The sequence below is a fragment of the Schistocerca gregaria genome, chromosome 10, assembly GCF_023897955.1.
Source record: "Schistocerca gregaria isolate iqSchGreg1 chromosome 10, iqSchGreg1.2, whole genome shotgun sequence".
NCBI lineage: Eukaryota > Metazoa > Arthropoda > Insecta > Orthoptera > Acrididae > Schistocerca > Schistocerca gregaria.
The window spans coordinates 92,181,817-92,205,366 of record NC_064929.1 but is presented as its reverse complement, the minus strand read 5'-3'; the positions used below and the strand labels follow the sequence as shown (position 1 = coordinate 92,205,366).

General features: G+C 44.3%; 1 protein-coding gene across 2 annotated transcripts in view; it reads left to right on the top strand.

Annotated features, from left to right (window-relative positions):
- The window catches only part of LOC126293732 (calexcitin-2-like), a 708,697-nt gene that overhangs the window by 648,442 nt on the left and 36,705 nt on the right, over positions 1–23,550 (top strand). For both annotated transcript variants that reach the window (XM_049987062.1, XM_049987063.1), the window contains exons 3-5: positions 13,435–13,487; positions 16,349–16,468; positions 21,215–21,329. In XM_049987062.1, coding sequence (XP_049843019.1) covers positions 13,435–13,487; positions 16,349–16,468; positions 21,215–21,329 — 288 coding nt within the window. The remainder of the gene's footprint in view (positions 1–13,434; positions 13,488–16,348; positions 16,469–21,214; positions 21,330–23,550) is intronic.

Below are 23,550 nucleotides of genomic sequence, written 5' to 3'. Positions count from 1 at the left end.
ATTTTTGCCTTACTTGTAGCGTTATATATCAGCTTCGTGCCCATCACCTCGCTAATGACCATTCTTATTGTGATGTACACATTTTAGTAAGACACTACGCAAAACGCAAAAAGTTTGCAACGAAAATTAGGGGTCGCTATGATTTTGGGTTTGGTGCGTATTACACCATATCGTGCTGCGTATGAAATTTAGCTAACATGCTGAATTTGGGATTAGACTTGGGAGGAGATCTCTATCTGCCTTCGATCTCGAGAAAATGGATCCCCATGTAGCGCGCTCACTTCCGATCTCACGCCCGCGAGAATGAATACTCGCAACATCTCTCATGTCTCCTAAACCACTCGAGACATCGAAACGAAAGTTTGGCGAATGATTGCACACAAGGAGGAGAGTGTTTTGCCAATTCTTAAACACACAGAGCTTTCTTATCTATGGCGATATATCGGTACTTACACTTCCCTTTTTATTTATTTCACTCCAGTGACTTAAATTTTTAAAGAGTTATCGACAGCTAGCGAAACAAGAGCTTCCTAGTATGAAAATAAACATGAAATTTCTCCTTTTACGTTACTGCAAACCGGCACTATGCGGTTTTTCGAAAGCTATTGAGCTCTGTGATTGCCAATTACTTTTTTAATGACGCACTCCGTTTCGGAATTCTGTCTCAATAGCTGCTGTGAGATGAGTTTGAAAATTACACTGTGACAAAGCAAGTACAATTAAACCAGTCACCAAGAGACATGTGGCCGTTACTCAAAAACGGTGATGCTTCTTCGAATGGGAAAAGGTTAACAACTCACACAAAAATAGATTGCCAATTCTGTTGGAATTTTCATGGAATCCCCGTAGCCCATCGTATTCTTAACACTGAGCGACTGGAATGGCAATTTACCAAATGATTTTATTCCTTCTCTTGATCTGAGCAGTGTTAAAATAATGACGAACGATCCTTCAGGCGGAATGATAGGCACATGCCAGATACTGGTTACTCGCCTACGGCTTGCCAAACTGACAATGTGTGATCGCGAATAAAATAGTTGTTATTGAGAAAAATAAACAATTGCTCTGTCGCAGAACACAATGGTCAGTGTGTTGTCAGCAGCGGAGGATAATGCGCGCGGCAGGAATGCACAAGATAGCCATGTGTGCCTTGTGAGATGGAGTTCGAAAAACATTGTCATGAAAGTAGATCTGCCTTTGTCAGCAGTACATTTCAGTAAATTAAATATATCTAATCATAACACTGTTTTAGGATATTCCTACTTTCGTAATAATACCTACAATTTTCTTCATTTGTGTAGCCTATTGTATAATTAGTTTATTAATGCTGATAATGTACATGCACCAATTGAAATGCTTTGTCTCACCACGGCGAACCAATTCAAACATTGTTATTTGTGACTGCTTTTCGCCTGTTTCTAGCTTGCAGTGGAAATGTGATGTTCACATGCATGTAGTACAGTGTGTCGTATTACATTATAACATCCATATCATAGTAATCACAGTGAGACTTATATACTTCAGATCGTGGACTCTTTTGACCAGGAGCACAATGAGATCACACCTCTGATTATTCCTTTCTAAATTTTTGTGACAAATCGTACAGATACGCCAGCGTACTAGGCAGCGAGATGATAACCTTGTTTTACTTTCCTGCCGTGATTCTTCATCACATGATATAGTATTCCTTGCTTCCTTTTTCACTACTCTCTGTCACTTCTTGCGATCGGAAAACATCGCGGAGGCATATGATACAATTCCAGCGGCCTATGGGTCATCAGTTACTGAAGTATGCATTTTTCTTGACAGAAGAAAAACAAAACAAAACTATACAGATATAAATAACAGAAAAATATAATATACTAACAATGAAAGCTGGAGCGTTTAAATGGCAAAAACGAAACACTACCCAAAGACAAATAAATTTAGTACATAGTAAGGCAAAATTTATCGTATGGGCAATACTACCACTGCTGATATGTGCCGTTCCGATGTGAGCACATGGCCGGGCCACTTTTCCGCTCCCCGCCTCAAATTTCCCACGGTGGTAGCGAGGCACGCGAGACGCGAGAAACTGTGCCTCAACCACAACGCCGCGCGACCTGGCGCAGGCGCGTGTCGCGTCCCGGTCGCGTCGCGTCTCAGTTTGCGCGGTCCCATTTGAACCTGTGATGTCACAAAAACGCGCGCTGCACTGCGTCGCGTCGCACGCTATATACGCGTCTCAATTTGCGCCTAGCCTTAAGCAAGCAGTTGTGCGGCTCCTGAGGGATATCGCGCCAGAGTTGAAAGCTCCGAACATTCTGAATTTGGGAGGGGTTCGGCGACCTTGCTGGACAACGCAGGGTTTGGCAAGCACGAAGACAAGCCGTACGAACTCTCGTCGTGTGCGGGCGGGCATTATCTTGCTGAAATGTAAGTGCAGGATCACGTACCATGTGGGGCAAGAAAACGGGGCGTCGAATATCAGCGACGTCTCGCCGTGCTGTTTTTCTTCTGTCAAGAAAAATGCATACTTCAGCAACTGATGAGCCATTGCCCGCTGAAATTCTATCATATGCCTTCGCTATGTTTTCAGATCGCTAGAAGGGACAGAGGGTAGTGAATAAGGAAGCAAGGAATATTATAAAATCATGTGATTAAGAAGCAAGGCAGGAAAGTGAAACAAGGTTATCTTCTCGCTGCTTAGCATGCTGGCGTATCTGTACGGTCTGTTACAAAAATTTGGAAAGGGATAATCTCCACAGATGATGCCTTTGTGCTCCTGGCAAAAAGCGTCCGAAATTTGAAGTATAGCAGTCTCACTGTGATTACTCTGATATGGATTTAATAATGTAATACGACACACTGTACTATATGCATGTGAACATCACATTTCCACTGCAAGCTAGAAACACCCGAAAAGCAGTCACAAATAACAATGGTTCGCCGTGATGAGAAAAAGAATTTCAGTAGTTGCATGCACATTATCAGCGTTAAAAAACTAATTAGTGCGGCCGTGCCGTTCTAGGCGCTTCAATCTGGAACCGCGTGACCGCTACGGTCGCAGGTTCGAATCCTGCCTCGGGCATGGATGTGTGTGATGTCCTTAGGTTAATTAGGTTTAAGCAGTTCTAAGTTCTAGGGGACTGATGACCTCAGATGTTAAGTCCCATAGTGCTCAGAGCCATTTGAACCAATAAACAAATCATACAACAGGCTACACAGATGAAGAGAATGGTCGGTATTACTACGAAAGTAGGAGTATCGTAAAAGAGTTTCATGATTAGATATATGTAATTTGTTGAATGTACTGGTGACAAAGGGAAACCTACTTTCATGACAATGTTTTTCTAAGTGCAACTCACGAGGAACACACGGCTAGCTTCTGCATTCCTGCCGCGATCATTATCCTTCGCTGCTGACAATACACTGACCATTGTGTTGTGCAACAGATCAGTTGGTTATATTTCTCGATAACAACTATTTTATTCAGGATCACACATTGTCAGTTTGGCAAGCCGTAGGCGAGTAACCAGTATCCGGCTTTTGCCTATCATTCCGCCTGAAGGAACGCTCGTCATTATTTTAATACTGCTCAGATCAAGAGAAGGAATAAAATCCTTTGGTAAGTTTCCATTCCAGTCGCTCAGTGTTAAAAATACGATGGGTGACGGGGATTCCACCAGAATTCCAACAGAATTGGCAATCTATTTTTGTGTGAGTTGTTAACCTTTTCTCATTCTAAGAAACATCACCGTTGGTGAGTAACGGCCACATTTCTCTTGGTGACTGGTTTAATTGTACTTACTTTGTCACAGTGTAATTTGCCAAACTCATCTCACAGCAGCTATTGCGACAGAATGCCGAAACCGAGTGCCTCATTAAACAAGTAATTGGCGGTCACGGAGCTCAATAGCTTACGAATTACCTCATAATGTCGGTTTGCAGTAACATAAAAGAAGAAATTTCATGCTTATTTTCATACTAGAAAGCTCTTGTTTCGCTAGCTATCGATAACTTTTCAAAAATAACAGTCACTGGAGTGAAATAAATAAAAAGGGAAGTACTGATATATAGATAAGTACTGATATATAGATAAGAAAGTTCCGTGTGTTTAATAATTGGCAAAATAATCTCCTCGTTGTGTACTATCATTCCCCAAACTTTCGTTTCGATGTCTCGAGAGGTTTAGGAGGCCGCGAGTTTTCATTCCCGCGGCGTGAGATCGGAGGCAGATAGAGACCTACTCCCAAGTCTAAAGAAAAATTCATCATGTTAGCTAAATTTCATACGTAGCAACATATGGTGTAATACGCACCACACGCAAAATCATAGCGATCCCTAATTTTCGTTGCAAACTTTTTGAGTTTTGCGTAGTGTCTTACTAAAATGTGTACATCACAATAAGAATGGTCATTAGCGAGGTGATGGGCACGAAGCTGACATATAACGCTACAAGTAAGCAAAAATCATATATTTTCAGAGGATAGTTTCTGTAAAATCGTTTGAGAAAGATAAGAGGTTGCGCGCGCTGCGGCTCTGTCAGCGCAGAGCGTCGCCAGTCGGCTCGTGCTTTGTACGGTGTACGCGTCGCAATATGCGCTGCACCCGCGCTGTAGTCTCGTGTCACGTCACACGTGCTGTACGCGTCTAAAAACAAATGTTGAATTGTTTTGTACCATATTTGAGTGCTCTGCTGTGTTCTTCATGCACTGAAGCGCCAAAGAAACTGTCATAGGCATCCGTATTCAAATATGGAGATATATAAACACACAAAATACGGCGCTGCGATCGCCAGCGCCTATATAAGACAAGTGTCTGGCACAATGTTAGATCGGTTACTGCTGCTACAATGGCAGGTTATGAAGATTTTAGTGAGTTTGAACGTGGTGTTACAGTCGGCGCACGAGTGTTGGGACACATCATCTCCGAGGTAGCGATGAAAGTGGGGATTTTCCCGTACGAACATTTCTCGAGTGTACCGTGAATATCAGGAATCCGGTAAAACATGAAATGTCCGACATCGCTGCGGCCGGAAAAAGATTCTGTAACAACGAAACTAACAACGACTGAAGAGAATCGCTGAACGTGACAGAAGTGCAACCCTTCCACAGATTGCCATCAACAAGTGTCAGCGTGCGAACCAGTCAACGAAACATCATCGATATAGGCATTCGGAGCCAGAGGCCCACTCGTGTACCCTTGATGACTGCATGACACAAAGCTTCACGACTCGCCTGGACCCGTCAACACCGAAACTGGACTATTGATGACTGGAAACATGTCGCCTGGTCGGACGAGTATCGATTGAAACTGCATCGAGCGGATGGACGCGTACGGGTGTGGAGACAGCCTCATGAATGCATGGATCCTGCATGTCAGCAGGGGACTGTTCAAACCGGTGGAAACTCTGTAATGGTGTGGGGCGTGTGCAGTTGGAGTGATATGGGACCCCTAAACGTGTCTGACAGGTGGCACGTACGTAAGCATCCTGTCCGATTAGCTGCATCCATTCATGACCATTGTGCATTGCGACGGACTTGGGCAATTTCAGCAGGACAATGCGATTCCCCAGACGTCCAGAATTGCTACAGAGTGACGCCACGAACACTTTTCCGAGTTGAAACACTTCCGCTAGTGACCAGACGCGCCAGACATGAACATTATTGAGCACATGTGGGACGCCTTGCAACGTGCTGTTCAGAAGAGATCTCCACCGCCTCTTACTCGTACGGATATATGAAGAGCCCTGCAGGATGCATGGTGCGAGTTCCGTGCAGCACTGCTTCCGACATTACTCGAGAACATGCCACGTCGTGCTGCGGCACCTCTGCATGCTCGCAGGGGCCCTACACGATATTAGGCAGGTGTAACAGTTTCTTAGGTTCTAACGTGTATGTTGCGTCAAATGCCGTGCCAGTCATCCGAGTGTATTCTTTTTCACACAACACTACAAAACACGTACAAATATACAGATAAGCCGTGCCGAGTGGCCGCGTGGTTTGAGGTGCCGTGTCACGGAGTGCGCGGCCCCTCCCGCCGGAGGTTCGAGTCCTCCCTCGGGCATGGGTGTGTGTACTGTTCGTAGCATAAGTTAGTTTACGTAGCGCGTAAGTCTACGGACCGATAACCTCGGCATAGGAATTCAAACACATTTGATTTTTTTATACCTTAAGAGCGAACAGTGGTAACGAAAAAGTGTGCGGTGTAAAACGTAAAAAAAAAATGCATAGTTCTTCAAAGGAGCGTAAAATAGGAACACAGACGTGAGTGTCTAAAGGAGAAAGAAACCAAAGAGGTGCTAGGGGACGGCATTTTGTAATGTAGGCGAGAAAACAAGCAGCAATTACTTGAAGTAAGGACCGACAATTTGTTAACGAACTGTTTTTCGATCTAAAAAACATAAAACTTTTTGGTTGTAGTAGGCCTAACAGACATTTGATATTCGTACTTCGTGAATTATATTACGTCGTGTTATTTATCTAAATGAGGTAGATAAAAAGGACCATTTGTGCCGAAATAGCCTTTCGTATGTGGCATGTTATTAACTGCTGGAATATTAGAAAGGCGTATTTCGTTTTATCTTGCAGTGATAGAATAGACGTAATCAAATCGACAAACCACACCTGTCTTGGGTATCGCTTATATTAACAGCTTTTTCAGTATTAGACAATGACATTTTGATTCTTCATGTAGCGAAACGTTTGACAAACGTTGAAGATTTAATAGATTCTTTCCCAGAGGAGAAAGCACACCTTGTAAAGGTGTAGCAAAATTAGAGAAAAAGAAATGCTGCGACCTAAGGATTGAAGAAATGTTAACTGTCTTGCTTGTCTCTTGCCATTAGTGGTTTTATGTTCCTATATTCAATTTTATATCACACAAAAGAGAAAGTTATGAACTAATAGGCAATAAAGATTGCAAATTTTCTGACGCGTTCTTATTCTCCCGGTCACAAATAATACCACCTCGTATTAACTGCGAGTTTTTTTAAGGCGGGTAGGATGTCACCCCGGCCGACTGGGAATAGAAGAGGCACCACAGTTTTTGCCACGGTTCGGAAATATCGTAGATCCGGGGCGCCCTCTAGTATCGTGGAAGTCATTCCTTGATGTGTTAACACATGCCAGTCATCTTGTCCCTTCCTCTTGCCATTGTTTTCTGTATGTTCCTTTCCTCTCCGATTCTGCGCAGAACCTCCTCATTCCTTACCTTATCAGTCCATGTAATTTTCAACATTCTTCTGTAGCATCATCTCAAATGCTTCGGTTCACTTCTTTTCCAGTTTTCCCGACAGCCCGCGTCTCACTACGTACATTCTCATTTCTTCCTAAAATTCAGGCCTGTGTTTGATACTAGTAGACTTCTCTTGGCCAGGAATGCGCTTTTAATGGCCTCCTTGCCCCGTCCGACGTTGGTTATGTTACTGCCTATAAGCCAGAATTCCGTAAGATCTTCTACTTCGTGATCATCAGTCCTGATGTTTCATTTTCTCGCTGTGCTCATTTCTGCTACTTCTCAATACTTTTGTCTTTCTTCGATTTACTCTCAATCCACATTTGGTAGTCATTAGACTCCTCATTCCATTCAACAGGTCTACATTTACCTCTACATCTATATTTTGCAAACCACCATGATGTGCACAGCAGAGGATGCGTTCCATTGTACCAGTTATTAGCGTTTCTTCCTTGGCCGTTCAGGGATCTAGCGCGGGAATGCTTCTCCGTGTGCAGTAATTATTCTAATATTGTCCTCTCGATCCCCGTGTGGGCGATACGTAGGGGATTGTAGTACATTCCTAATCATTTAAATCCGGTTCTAAAAACTTCGTTAATAGACTTTCTCGAGGTGGTTTACATCAGTCGTTTAGGGTTCAAAAATGGCTCTGAGCACTATGGGACTTAACAGGTATGATCATCAGTCCCCTAGAACTTAGAACTACTTAAACCTAACTAACCTAAGGACATCACACAACACCCAGTCATCACGAGTCGTTTAGGGTCTTCAGTATGTGTGTGTGAAATCTAATGGGACTTACCTGCTAAGGTGATCAGTCCCTAAGCTTACACACTACTTAACGTAAATTATCCTAAGGACAAACACACACACACACCCATGCCCGAGCGAGGACTCGAACCTCCATGACTGCAGCGCCTGAGACCGCTCTGGTAATCCCGCGCGGCTTTCCTTCAGTTTCTCTTGTTACACTCTCCCACGCATTAGACAGACCTGTGGCCGTTGGCGCTGCCATCCTTTGTATATGTTCAGGATCCCCTGTTAGTCCCATCTGGTACGGGACCCAAGCACTTGGGCAGTAGCCTATTGTAAAACCATTCGCTGAAGTGATATGTAAACAACGTCTTTTGTAGATGGATTGTAGTTCCCCAGTACTCTATCAATAAACCGAAGTCTGCCACATGCTTTACCCACGACTGAACCTGTGTGATCATTCCATTTCAGATCCACACTTTGTAATTCCGACAGTGACTCATTGTTACAACATTATAGTCATAGAATACTTCGTTTTTTCGTTTCGTGAAGTGCACAGTTTTACATTGCTGAAGATTTAAAACAAGTTGTCAAGCTTTGCAACATGTTGAAGACTTATGACGATCTGACTGTATACAGTATTTATGGAGCTTCTCTTAGACGGTAATTCATTACAGATAACTGCATCATCTGCAAAAAGCCTGATTTTACTATTAATATCGTATGCAAGGTCATTAATACAGAACATGAACAACTTCTCCATCTGACGGTGATTCTCCATCCTAGAACACATGCTGTGCCCCCCCCCCCCCCCCCCCCTAGCAAGAAGTCCTCAGTCCAGCCACAAATTTCACTTGATACCCCTTATGACCGTACTTTTGACAACAAGCGTGAGTGCGGTACTGAGCCAAATGCTTTCCGGAAATGAAGAAATACTGCATCTACCTGGGTGCCTTGATTCAAAGCTTGTGTGAAAAAAGTGCGAGTTGGGTTTCACACGATCGCTCTTTTCGGGATCAATGCCGGTTGGCATTGAGAAGGCCTTTCTGTTTGAGATACCTCATGATATTTGAGCTCAGAATGTGTTCTAAGATGCTATAGCACATCGATGTCGAGGATACTGGACAGTAGTTTTGTGCATCACTTCTGCTACCCTTCTTGTAGAGAGGTGTGACTTGTGCCTTCTTCTAAGAACGGGGCGCGGTTTTTTGTTCGAGGTTATAGTTAGAAGAGGGGCTAACTCAGCCGCAGATTCAGCATAGAATCTGACAAGGATTCCATCGGGGTCTGGAACCTTGATCAGTTATAACGATTTCACCTGCTGCTCAACATCATTGGCACTAATACTTATTTCATTCATCTTTTCGGTGGTACGAGAATTAAATTGTTGCAATTCTCCTGGGTTTTCCTTTGTAAAAGAACATTTGGAAACATTTTGCTTTGCTACCCTCAGTTTCAGTTCCTCTCTTATTGGCTAGGGTCTGGACACCAACTTTGGTGCCACTAGCGGCCTTTACATGCGTCCAGAATTTCTTAGGGTTCTGTGAAATGTCATTTAACAAAATTCTGCGATAGTAGTCATTGAAGGCATCACGCATTGCTCTCTTGACAATCAAATGCGTTTCATTCAGCATCTCTCTATCTATATGCCTTGCAGTTTCCTTTACACCTATTATGCAGTCATCTATGTTCCTTTAGAAGCTTCTTCATAGTAACTGTGACCGCAGCTCGTGGTCTTGCGGTAGCTTTCTCGCTTCCGGCGCTCGGGCTCCCGTGTTCGATTCCCGATGGGGTCAGGGATTTTCTCTGCCTCGTGATGACTGGCTGTTGTGTGTTCTTCAACATCATTTCATCATCATTAACTCGCAAGTCGCCGAAGTGGCGTCACTTGCAATACGGCTGCCAAACTTCCCTGCATGGGGCCTCCCGGTCAACAATACCATACGATCATTTCCTTTTTTATGGTAACTGTATAGCATTGAGGTTCCCTCCCATTATGAACTGTTCTACTGGGTACATATCCATCTAGTGCGTGGCCAACTATTCTTTTAAACGTGAGCCAGAGTTCCTCTACATGCACCTGACCTGTGTTGACCGTTTCAAGTTGAGATGTGACATTACTGATTTTTTATCTTATTTATTGAACATGTATACCTTACTGCTTGTTTTGGTTGTCCTTTGTAATCAATGTTGCCAAAACCGCATTCTGGTAACTAATTCCCGTTTCAGTGTGGACGTATTCAAACACGTGAGGTATGTATTCCATCACCAGTGGGGTTCCTAGCTATCTGTTCCAGGTAGTTTTCAGAGACATTTAGTAATGTCTCTCACATGTCTTACCACGCTCACCACTAACAAAACTGTAATTTTCCCAATTAATTGTTGGATGATTAAAGTCTCCACCAATCATTGCAATATTATTGAGAAACTTACATACAAGTGAAGTGAGGTTTGCTGTCAAGTTTTCGGTTAAGGAGGAGACGAGTCTGGTCGGCGACAGAAGGATCCACAGGGGATAGTCAGTGTAATCGGCGAATCTTATCACTGATATCCTTTCACTTAAGTTTTAATTCCACTCTCGACCAGTTCTGTTATTTTCGCCGTCGTTTCTTCGAACAACCGTCAGCGCTCAGTGGGAGGCGGGACTCGCCACTGACCCTCCGCGGCGAATGTGGCCGACGCCGCTCTGGACGGGCGCGGTGAGCCCTGCCGGCCCCTGTGCTCACTGGAGCAGCAGCTGCACGCCACTGGGGCTGTCCTGTCATCTCCCCGGGTTCACCCATTACTGCCCACATCTGCGAATACTGGCATCGCCACTGTTCAAATGCCGAGCACTTCGCCGACTATCTCGGCCCAACTACGCCCCCTCTCTCAACTGCTGACGTCTGCTGGTACTGTTCGCACGCCTGCCTGTGGCTGCGTACACGGAAGGAAGTCCGCAAAGGTGGTGGTGGTTGTTGGGATGTTTAAGGGGCACTAAACAGCTAAGGTCATCAGTCCCCCACCGCAAACACTGTACGGCCTGGTACACACATGTGCCCTGTTCACTATCCCTGCCAATTGTACAGTGAAATTGCGCTGCAGCCTCACAAATTGATCCATCTACCGCCAAAGTTTGCAATTTTGCATTTTCTGTCGACGCCTTAGAACAGGGGTCTCCAAACAGGCCCGCGGGCCGAAACCGACCCCGGCAAACCGGCCCGCGTTAGCTGGCCGGACATCCCGGTATCCGGCCCGCCAAATATTAGAGGTGGTATCTATACTGCCAACAACTGAGTTTCGAGGCCTATCGTGACCAATACACCGCGACATTGTCGGAGCTCTATCTTTACAAAGCGAAAGGTCACGGTTAAACTTGTGGCTATCCACAATAGAGACAGACCATTCTCCAATTTTCAGATTTTCCTTGGCTCTTCGAATTCAAACTTTGAATTGTCCCACACTTCGTCGTCTCACCTACTAGTACAGAGCATAAAACACTAAAAAAACTTGTGGGACACTCGCAACATAGACACGATCACGCAACAGAGCTATCAAATATATGCTCTGGCTCTGCTACTCGCTACAAGACTACATAAGTAAACTTATTGTTTCGCCGCTTGAAATAACAATGTGTCGACATACTCTACCTCTGTTACATCTTGCAATAATAGTGTTGCTAACAACGATTTTGAGATTTCGTTAACTTGCAGGACGCTTTCGTGAAGAATGTGCAGTGACATACTTTTTTGTCGGTGAAATTCGCCAGAATAAAATACGCCAGAATTTCGGTCAGGTACGTCCATCAATCAAAAATATGTAATTAAATAAAAATCGTAGTTCGTTTCAGTGCTAGCTATTCCCACAACCTTAGATTTTTGCGATTTCATCTTTCCTTTAGCCTTACATTACGGTGATCATGGAGTGCTAGGGTGCTTTAATCCCACTAGGTGGATCTTGGCCCTTATGGCTTCGTGGAGGAGTCAGTGTGGCCGGCGGACTAAGAAGTTTGGAGACGCCTGCTTAGAATATTAATTTGTGACCAATTTACGTAGCTCCTCCGTGGTGCGTAATTTCTTTTCGTTCTAGAGTATAATGTCACCGACATTCATTCAGTCCAGCAGTTACACCAATGTCAGTGACACGTGATTATGCCTAATGTGCTGAACATCGATTATTGTAGAAACGACAATAGTACTTCCTCAGTTTAGGTTTCCCCCTGGCATGGAAATATATGAGGAACACAGGTATATAAAAGAGGCTCTGCAGAACTGATCGAACCACGAAATTATACAATCACAAAATTATATGAGAGGGTCACTGACTACCTCGTTTTCTTGACTAAATATACTACGTATTTTGGGCACGCTGATTTTAATTTGGGTAACGATTAGCCTACAAAAACAGGTCTGTAGCGTGACACTCCTCAACATAGAATAATTTCTTCTTGTTCAATATAACAATTGGGTAACTAAAATTAAAGTCGGCTACTGACAGAGGTCCCGTGTGGGCTGTAATTATGATATGGCAGAGAAACTTCATAGAAAATACGTTAATGTGGAATCGATTTGCGCGTTCGAAAAAAATTAGTTACGATTTTGGGCGCCATGTGCAAGTCTGGCGCTGCACAGCATCTCGTGTACATCTCCGGTGCTCACATCGAACAAATTGTTTAAGCAGCAGTTAATAATAAAGTGAACAAATGCCTTTCTGACTTGTTTGAACTTTCCTGCCCACATCCCGTTCTTAACCCATTACGAATGGAAACATTTATCTTTTGCATTCATAGCTCCAGAATTTGACCTAGTGGCCAAAATTGGAATTAATTTTTTTTCTATATTATCTTTTGCAAGTTCGGGTATATGCTCTTCCTGAGATCGTGAATGACTTTCTCCAATTCGTATACGAAGGTCTTTGGTCCATGTTCCACTTTGCCACATTTCAATATTGATATTTCAATTTCAGTGTCGTATGATATCCTCATGCTTCAAATAGTTGTTCGACGTACTACTGACACAGTTGCTTGTTCTCGTCTGTGCGTGCTGCCAAATTTCATTTTAAAGAGTATGCCCCATTTGCCATCGTTTCTACCATCTTTGTTCCGTACGTATTTAACTGTTCTGTACATTGCTTCTAATTTACTTTGTTTTTCAGTCTCCTACCATGATTTTTATTCATTCCTCTCCAGCCTGGTTAGTTAATCTTCTTAGTTGATTATTCAGTTTTCTGTATTGTTTTTTCCTAATTTAAAATAATGTACAACGCTTAAAAGACTTTGTTTCACTATTCAATCGCAATATGGACATTTGCACAATAAAAAGAACTTCTCTAAAATATACATTTCCATACTGTGTCACCAAAGGGGAAAATAAAGAAAGAGAAACCATGGCTAAGTGAACGTTTGCTTTTGTGCTGAATAAATTTTGATGCACCTATCAAGAAATACAGAGTGTAATATCTCATTCTGCTTGTTTTTTTTTTCAGATGTCAATAGGAGTGGTACTATTGAAAAGAAGGATTTTGAAATCGCTATTGAGGTAATTATATTTTATTTATATGAGCTTAAGACTGAATTACAAACTTTTTACTCCATTCAGGGGTATATTCGCAGAATATTGAAAAATTAGTCGCTAATTTCGCTTGAACCAGCTAATTATAAATAACAGAGAGAGGACAGGTTAACACAAATCTGAGTAAAATCTGTTATGCTCTAATGACCCAGAAAAGCTGCACAAATGAGCACGTAGGAGTGAGCATTTACTAGGGCCATTCGTAAAGTATCTGACTTTATTCAGATACAACAGTTTCCCCTGCCACGGCTGGAGTGTATCGCTAGGAAGCCTGCTTCCCGTAGCTACTCCACGGAATTCTGTGTGGAACCTTTCCTGTTTTGAAATCTGGTCGCTTTCAGAGTCTTTTACAGTTTAGGGGAAAGCCAGGATTCAGTGAGTGCTAGGTCAGGGGAATAGGAAGGCTGACAAAACACGGCCGTGTTGTGTTTGACCAGAAAACTGTGAATTAATTCAGGACGATGAGTGGGTGCCAGCTGCCCGCAATGGGGCATTGTGGTGACGGACCACGCCGTTGTAGTAAAAGAAGACGGTCAGCACGACTTTCACATTGCTGCACAAATGGCTCGCTTTTTTGAGTCTCGGGCATCACGTATGCTTCTATTCCGACGAGTGGAACTGTGTTTCTGGATTGTACCCGTGAGAGTAGGACCCATCACCAGTAATCACCGTGCTAAGGAAGCTGGGATTATTGTTCGCAGTATGCAGCACGTACTGTGCGATCTCCGAACGAAGTTACTTCTGCTCAGTTGTTAGCAACTCTATCACAAATTTTGCTGAGGTCCTACTGAGGTCCAAATGTTCTGTTAATATGGAACAAATGGATCCAGTAAGCCTGCAGCGATTTTTTTGGTTTTATTTAATCGAATTTTGATGTTGCTCACAAACTGCGACACCTTATAAACTTTTCACGCTAATTAACGTCTTGTAAGTACGGTGTTTTCCGAATGTACTTCTGACCAAAACGCTACTCCGATAGCTGAACTCTTGTGGAGATATTTACGTAGCAACTTTCATCCCCTAACAAATATTGCTTTATATCAAACCGAGAAGTGCAATACAACTTCCATAAATTTAAAGTTTTTTAATGTAACGAAATATTTTCTTTAAAATCTTCATCCCCGTTGCACCTCCTAAGCAGCCGAGCGCCCCACAAACCAAACCGTCGTCATCGTCGTGCTTTCCCAGTTGCAGCTCTCCGAGCGCGCTACCACTCCAGCTGGCAGCACGCGGGCCCACTCGCTGTCTCCCCCAGCCACTGCTCACGCGAAGGCTTCTCGGCTCGCAGAGGCACGCTGGCTTCTCTGCTGAAGTCGTTCTACACGACCGGCAATCCCACCAGAAAGTCAGCGGGAGGGTTTCGGTACACGGCAAGGGGGCCGCGCGGTAGCCGTGAGAAATACACCCGTTCCACAACTCCACCGCCTCTGTACTCCACCGTCGGCACCCGACGCGGTGGCAGGTACTGTTCTCGAAACGTCTGCCAAACCTACAACCTCCCATCTAACTGCCACTCGTTTCCAGTCGCCTACTGTCCAGAGGCAACAACTGTCACACCATATCGAGCACTGCTTAAGATGGTATTACACTATCAAACTTCTTTGTCAAACATCTTTGTCGAAGATATTTGATGGTGTAATAGCGAACTTTGTCATGTGTCGTCCAATATTTGATCAAATCTAGGTCCTCTGTAGATTTGATCAAAGAAGTCGCTGGTCTTCTGTTCACTGATGTGTGATGTATGAGCCTGATGAGGCGCTTTACAACGTGAGGCACCTTATATTCAAAAATATATTAACAAGATTGGAGACCTAACCTAACCCAACCCACCCTAACTGAACTCTTTCCTGTAGCAAGGAATCGGAGTGTTACAGTGAGCCTGTCTTCTTCAGATGTAGTTGTTCTTAAGTGAATATTGTGCTGTGTGATATGAGGATACACTTCACTGAGCACATACAGAAATGTATGCTCATCCATTCTCAAGTAATTGATGTACGACTTAACTTGACGTCCTCCACTACTAGCTCACGTAACAAGTTTTGTCGAGTGCTTTTATCGTCTCGTAGTAAAACCCACGGCTTCACCTAGGTATGTTTCCTTTTTTTCCCCCGTGTTGTTTTTGTCAGCCATCTTGAACTTTGAGGAAAAATATGATGACAGTGTAATACCCCTTCTAGCACTACGTCAAAGATCTTTGTCAAATATATTTGACCAGAATATTTGATCACATCTTTGATAAAATCTCTGACAAAGAAATTTGACAATGTAATACTGGCCTTAGCTACGTGTAGTTTGCTCCTACCGGTTTTAAGCCGCTGTGCACAGTCACTGTCCTGCTGCTAAAACTTTGGAACTCGGTACTGTTTCCTTCCACTGATTTTATGCAACTTTTTACGGCCACGCTCCGCAGCAGCTGGTGCTCCCCGTGGTATGTGGGGTCTGCCTGGTGTCGGTTTAGCTACGGCTGTATCTTCACATTTCCACAACACAGTCATGTGACACCGACAGTCGACTTGTGCAACTCCAGAAGGGGTCTGTTACTCGGTGACGCCCGACGACGAGTCCACCGAGCCCTCCTGACCGACCCGTTCCGCTGTACTGACTACACAGTACTACGTACCTCCTTTTATAGTAGCACGACATTTGAGGGGCACTTCGATATTATGTAGGTGCTTACAGATATCAGGCAGTGTACTTACTTATGTCTGGAATACAAAACGGAAAAAAACTTATTATTATTTAAAGAGTAGATTTATTTGGCAGGTGGGTCTGACTGACATAACTTTTTTTTTATTTTCATTCATTTACGTCGCTCCTCCGTGTTTTAGAAAATCTGCCGCACCCGCGGCTGGGCCGAGGGCAGTGCTGACCAGCAGAAGACCCGCAACACGCTGCTGCAGGTGTGGGAGGGGCTCCAGCAGAGGGCCGACGCCAACAAAGATGGACAGGTAAGGTGGTGTGCTGGAGGCTGAAGGCTGGGGGCTGAAAACTGGAGGGTGGAGGCTGAAGCCTGCCAGTAGAAGACCCGCATCACACTGCTGCAGGTGTGGCAGGGGCTCCAGCAGAGGTCCGACGCCAACAAAGATGGACAGGTAAGGTGGTGTGCTGGAGGCTGAAGGCTGGGGGCTGAAAACTGGAGGGTGGAGGCTGAAGCCTGCCAGTAGAAGACCCGCATCACACTGCTGCAGGTGTGGCAGGGGCTCCAGCAGAGGGCCGACGCCAACAAAGATGGACAGGTAAGGTGGTGTGCTGGAGGCTGAAGGCTGGGGGCTGAAAACTGGAGGGTGGAGGCTGAAGCCTGGCAGCAGAAGACATGCAACCCCCTGCTGCAGGTGTGGGAGGGTCTCCAGCAGAGGGCCGACGCCAACAAAGATGGACAGGTAAGGTGGTGTGCTGGAGGCTGAAGGCTGGGGGCTGAAAACTGGAGGGTGGAGGCTGAAGCCTGGCAGCAGAAGACATGCAACCCCCTGCTGCAGGTGTGGGAGGGGCTCCAGCAGAGGGCCGACGCCAACAAAGATGGACAGGTAAGGTGGTGTGCTGGAGGCTGAAGGCTGGGGGCTGAAAACTGGAGGGTGGAGGCTGAAGCCTGCCAGTAGAAGACCCGCATAACACTGCTGCAGGTGTGGCAGGGGCTCCAGCAGAGGGCCGACGCCAACAAAGATGGACAGGTAAGGTGGGCCAACAAAGATGGACAGGTAAGGTGGTGTGCTGGAGGCTGAAGGCTGGGGGCTGAAAACTGGAGGGTGGAGGCTGAAGCCTGGCAGCAGAAGACCCGCAACACCCTGCTGCAGGTGTGGGAGGGGCTCCAGCAGAGGGCCGACGCCAACAGAGATGGGCAGGTAAGGCGGTGTGCTGGAGGCTGAAGGCTGAAAACTGGAGGGTGGAAGCTGAAGCCTGGCAGCAGAAGACCCGCAACACCCTGCTGCAGGTGTGGGAGGGGCTCCAGCAGAGGGCCGACTCCAACAAAGATGGACAGGTAAGGTGGTGTGCTGGAGGCTGAAGGCTGGGGGCTGAAAACTGGACGGTGGAGGCTGAAGCCTGGCAGCAGAAGACCCGCAACACCCTGCTGTAGGTGTGGGAGGGGCTCCAGCAGAGGGCGGACACCAATAAAGATAGACAGGTAAAGTGGTGTGTTGGAGGCTGAAGGTGGGGGGCTGGAGGCTGGAAGCTAGAGGGTGGAGGCTGAAGGATGAAGGCTGAAACCTGGAGGCAAAGGGTGCAGCCTGAGAGCTGAAGGATGAAGGCTGAAAGCTAGAGCCAGAAGCTGAAGGCTGAAAACTGGAGGCTGAAAACTGGACGATGTAAACTGGAAGATGAATGCTGAAGACTGAAAGTTGGAGGCTGGAAGCTGGAGGATGTAGGTTGTAGCTGCTACCATAGGCTAGCTACAGCAAAAACGCCACGCCATGTACGTGTCTCGTGCCAAATCCTGTGTTTCTGGACTTCTCAGAAACGTCACTGAGGCATATCATATAGTCGATCTCTCCGTGCTCTTGTACAGACTGGATGCTTCTGGTACAACAGGAAATTGCATCGGGTACTTTCACTCAAACGTGTCTAGACAGAGCACGTCTGGTAGAAACGACGGCTCAGCTCGAGCATCCGATACCGTCCGTCAGCTCGAGTCGTGACGTACTCCCGTTACGGTGAGTGGTGTCACTTTTCGGGGAACTCGAGGTTCCCGCACACCGGTGATAGATTGCAAACGTCTACCACGAGCCATGTATCACCTGCAATTGCTCGCACGCCTCGACCCCACCACTTACGAGTGATTTCTGAAGCAATTCCGAACGGTATTACTGCACAAAAAGTTCTGCTACGAAAGATTAATTGTTCTCTTTAACAGTAGTGGCAGTTTATCTCCATATCTGTATAAATACTTGCAAAAAGCAAATAACAAACTAAATATAATTTATTGGACTTGTTTTGAAACGCTTTTCCTCGGAACTTAAGCTATTTTATGGAATGTACGGGGTGTATCAAAAGAATCATCTGATTAAAAAAAAATTGTAACTATTATGTTGTTTAAAATATGTGCATGAACAACATACTGTTGGAAAGAAAAAACTCTCGAGGTTTGCACAGTTCCCGCCAGGTAGCAGCAGCGCTCCAACTACAGTTCTGTAATTTCGTTCTTGACAAGATGGAGGATGCCAGTTTTCTTCCACACTTAGTGTTTAATGACGAGACAACATTCCATTTAATTGGAAAGGTGAACATTTATAATGTTACACTATGCGTACAGAACAACCCCATCAAGTTGTACAACAACTACTCTCCAAAATTTAATGTGTTTTGTGCATGTGAATAGGTGTACAGTCCATTCTTCTTTGCCAAGAACACTGTTACAGGAAGCACATATCTCAAAATGCTCGAGAACTTTCTTTTCCCACAGTTGGAGACTGATTCGAACGACTTTATTTACCAACAAGATGGGGCACCGTCAGACTGACATCTGGAAGTGCGGGAATTTTTAAATCAGAGTACTGCAAAATGATGGATTGGTTCTACTGGATCAAATGATTCGGCCTTACATTACTAGCCTTCAAAGTCACCAGACCTGACTGTATGTGATTATTGCTTGTGGGAGTTTAAAAGAGACTCTGCCTGTTACCATCAACAATGAATGGACTAAGACATCGCATAACAGCAACTGTGGAAGCTGTAACTCGAGACATACTTGCTGCAGTGTGGGAAAAACTTGAATACCACATCGACATCAGCTGTGCATGTCAAGAGGGGTACACTGAACACCTGTGAGAACATATCCGACTGACAGAGCGCAAAACGCGATTCACTCAGAAAGGTCACCCGTCGCCACATCGAGTTTCGGTACCGGAGTGCAAATTCCAGCCTCGTTCACCGACGGACGGCAGTCGGCACGAACCGTGGCACTTGCTGTGCGAGCCCGTACGGGGTGACGTCCAAGGTACACTGTCGGTAGCCCCTCCGTTCGTCGGGTCAGTTGCACACCTATCCGCTCGTACACTTCTCCGTCATCTGCGGTCCGTCGTGCATCCAGTTCCCTGGGCGCCGGCTTTGGATAGCGCAATTTTGCCGTCCGTCGCGCGGTATTCTTAACTGAGGCTACAGTGCTTTGTAAACAGTTTACAAACCTAGCCATTCCAGAAACGCTTCCACCCTTGGCCTGAAAGCCAATGATCACGTCCTTTTGGACACGAGATAAATCACTCTGTTTCCAGTGTCCCTCCGGTATACTTTACATACCGTACACTGCTAGTACTGTCACCTGCGATTGATCAGTACACACTGACATCGAACACAGGTGGTCGCCACATTAGTGTGACTGGACCTCGTATAAAGCTCTTTGTCGACAGAGCGAAGTGAAACAAAACTTAATACTTCGACAGTCACAGCTAGGAAGTCGTACTGCCGTATGTTGCACGCGATTCGTAGACTGCGTGGTATGTAAATGTGCAGTAAAAAAACGAAACCAAAATGCAGTGAACAGTGGAACTGAGGTATTAAGTTGTTCATAAAATGCCAAAAATCGGACATCTCGGTTGCACAAAGTACCTAAGTACAACTGCAGTGCAGCATATGTGAATTAGTAAGTTCACAACTTGCCACTGAAGATGCTCCGCAAGCAAAAAGTAGTGAAATCCGTATGGTGCAGTGAAAATGGCCTTACATTTATTTGAATCATATGGAGTGTTTGTAACAAATTTCAAATCTGTTGTGAAGCTGTTGTTAGTATTTCCGGTTACTTAAAGACATGCCTGCAATATGTATGTATACACGTAATCCTAATTACTTTCTTTTTTATAATGAACAATATCTTTCTAAGTCAGAAGTTACCCCAGAACATTATGGCATGAGACTTCAGAAAATTAAAATATGCAGAATATGTTAACTATATTCCATGTCCCCAAACTTAACAAATATTCTTTTGGCAAAAATAGCAAAACCTAAACGTTTTAGCAGGTCTACTACATGATTTTGGAATAGGAAGGGGATATTTTTGCCTGTACAACACTGGATGAGCCCTCCCTCCCTCCCCCCTTCCCTCCCTCTCTCTCTTTCTGTCAAAAGTCTGAAGCTAGGCCTCTCGATCAAAACCAACTCGTAACTTCCCCGAAGACATTATTTACTAATTTTCCCGTCGATGTATCTTTGCTCACCTTCACAACAATTCTTGTCGCCTTCGTCTTTCCATCTTCCATTCTCTTTACGTGCCCAAACCATGGTAACCTACTCTTCTTAATTCTATCATTCAGTGTAACTGTTTTATTTTGGTTCAGATCCCTCTTGCTCGCTTGCCCTCAAACTTGGACTTTTTTCCTTCATCTTCCATTCTCTTTATATGTACAGCCTATTGTAACCATTGTACTCTCCTCAGTCTTATCATTCAACGCTCTATTAAAATTACCTTTGTAACATCTACATTTTTCACTCTGTCTCTCCTCGTTTTCCCTAATACACTTCTTACGAATTTCCTTTCAGTAGCTTTAATTCTACCCTCATATCTTCTCGCCATTTTACAGGTCTCCGATGCATGTGTGAACACGTCTTGTACAGCACTTCCTTACAATGCTTGTATCATCTGGAAATGTGACTAGTTCTACTCCCTGGAAATGGAAATGTGTGGCACCCAACTGTTCTAATGAACTGGAAAAAACCTAATCTTTTCCTTTTTGTTTACAAGTAACCCATTGACTTTCCGGTGTACACAGGTGAGCGAGACGGAGTGGGTGCAGATGTGGGAAGACTTCGCCAAGAGCGGCGACTCGGTGCTGGAGTGGCAGAGCCGCTACCGGGACTTCATGTTCCAGCACGTCGATTCCTCAGGTACAGCACAGTACGTAGGCACAGCATTCACAAAGCACCAGTACCTGTAAACAGAAGCTTCCTCCAGAATAGCCTTTTTGTTTACATTTGTAATCGTGCTACCAGTATTTACTAATACAGGATGAGCATAAAGTCTTTCCCTGATAAAAGTATCTAAGGAAGTATGGAGTTTGTTGCAAATTTTAGCTCAACTCGCAAAGCTTTTTTACGGAAACACTTGTGCATTTGCTCTGTTAGTTGCCTGCAGTACTTTGAAACGTCCCCTTAGAAAAATTATACAAGACTGTGCTTAAACTAACACACAATATTTTTAGCGCAACGCAATCTGACTTTCAAAAATCCCTACGAAAGAATGGCCCTGACTAACATTAACCTATACGTTTCACAAATCACTTACCTCACAAAAATCTTCGTTACTCAAGCTACTGCAATACAGCGAGCGCCACTACTGCCAGCTAAATGAAAGATTCAAACTACTGAAGGCACTAACTACTGATAGGCATAGTTAGCAAATGAAAGATTTTAATAGAGAACAAACAATGTATTTACCTCACTAGTCATAATATATATAGCAGTTCATGACACCAATTCTTACAAATTTCAAAACTCCGCCATCTCTCTTCCCACGTCCACCACTGCTGGCGGCTCACCTCCAACTGCGCAACGCTACGCGCTGTTAGCATCCAGCTGCCGCTGCCCGACACTACAATGGCAGACAACAATGCAAACTAGCCACAGACTGCGCACAGCACAGCCAGTGATTTTTCATACAGAGCGCTATGTGGCGTTACCATTATAAAACCTAAACAGCCTACTTACATAGCCCCCATGCTCCCCACAAAAAAATTTACAAATTGTTTTGGGCAGTGGCCAATACAGATTTGAAAATTTTTTTCATAATCACAATGACAAAGAAATGAAATGCACACACTTATCGATACAATGTTGGTCAAAAGCTAAAATTTTCTCACAGTCCATAAGGACAGTCCTGATCATTCATCAAAGTAAAATTGCAGTGTTTTTCTCAAAGTCTGAGTAGTAAAAGAAAATGCACTTGGAAGTAGTGGATTTCTAAGCAGTCTTGAAGAAGTAGTGTTGTCCTTCCAACGGACAGACAGTGCTGACTCTTGACATGCAGACAGTTAATGGGCCACAGCAGTCAGTCAACGTTGAAGACTATCGGTAGGTAGGTCATCACAGAGCAGACCCACTGTAGTCCTGGTAGAGATTACTATTGGTGGGCCACCAGAGGTGCAGACCCGCTGCAGTCCTAGTAGAAATAATGGTATTGGTGGGTCATCAAAGGTGCAGACCCACTGTAGTCCTTGTAGAGACGGCCAGCAGCCATCTGTTGCAACTGTGCAGGTGCACAATCACCATTGAAGAGGCTTGCAGAGAATACAGCAAGTCCATAAACCACCACTTGTCCACTCACAAAAATTGTTTTTGAAATGTCCTTAGAACCAGCAATGCTGTTATCCAGTCCCTTACTGAATTATTAACACACGTGCAAACACTATCAGTCCCTACTTCTCACATATTGTCCATATGCTATGACCAACAGAAATGTGTGCAGTGAAATGTAATTTACGAGTTACTTAATTTGATGAACTGGTGTCAATTACAATTTTATAACATAAGAATACAATAACAAAGGTATAAAATACATTATTAAAGAACATAATAGTACAGATAACATTTGCAGTAATACAGGCTTTACAAAAGAATCGAAACAACAAATACATCAGTGTTACAAAAATTATGACATAAGTACATACATAAAAGATCAAAATAACTCTTGAAACATCAACTTCACACATGAGCATTAAAACAGAACAGATAAATAATGTCTTAACATCTTTACAAAGTAAATAACATATTATCAGAAAAATTCTACAATGTAACTCTCATCAGATAAACACATAAAGACAGGAAGAACACAAATGCCCAAGGGTACACAAACACATAATGGGATAACACAAGGAAAGGGTAGGGTTTGTTTTACTGCAGTATTTTGCAAACAAAACTTTCTGTACTTCTCGGAGATCTCCCTTCGTTCCTCATTATTCCCAAAAAGTCCTATCTAGACCTGCTTTTTTACTTTTCTCATATAACATCTGAGTGCATTACTTCAAATCCATTGCAACTCATTCTCTTATATAGGCTACCCCCTATTAAGCTAACTTAAATCTACTGAGCTCAGATGCTTAACTAAGGGACG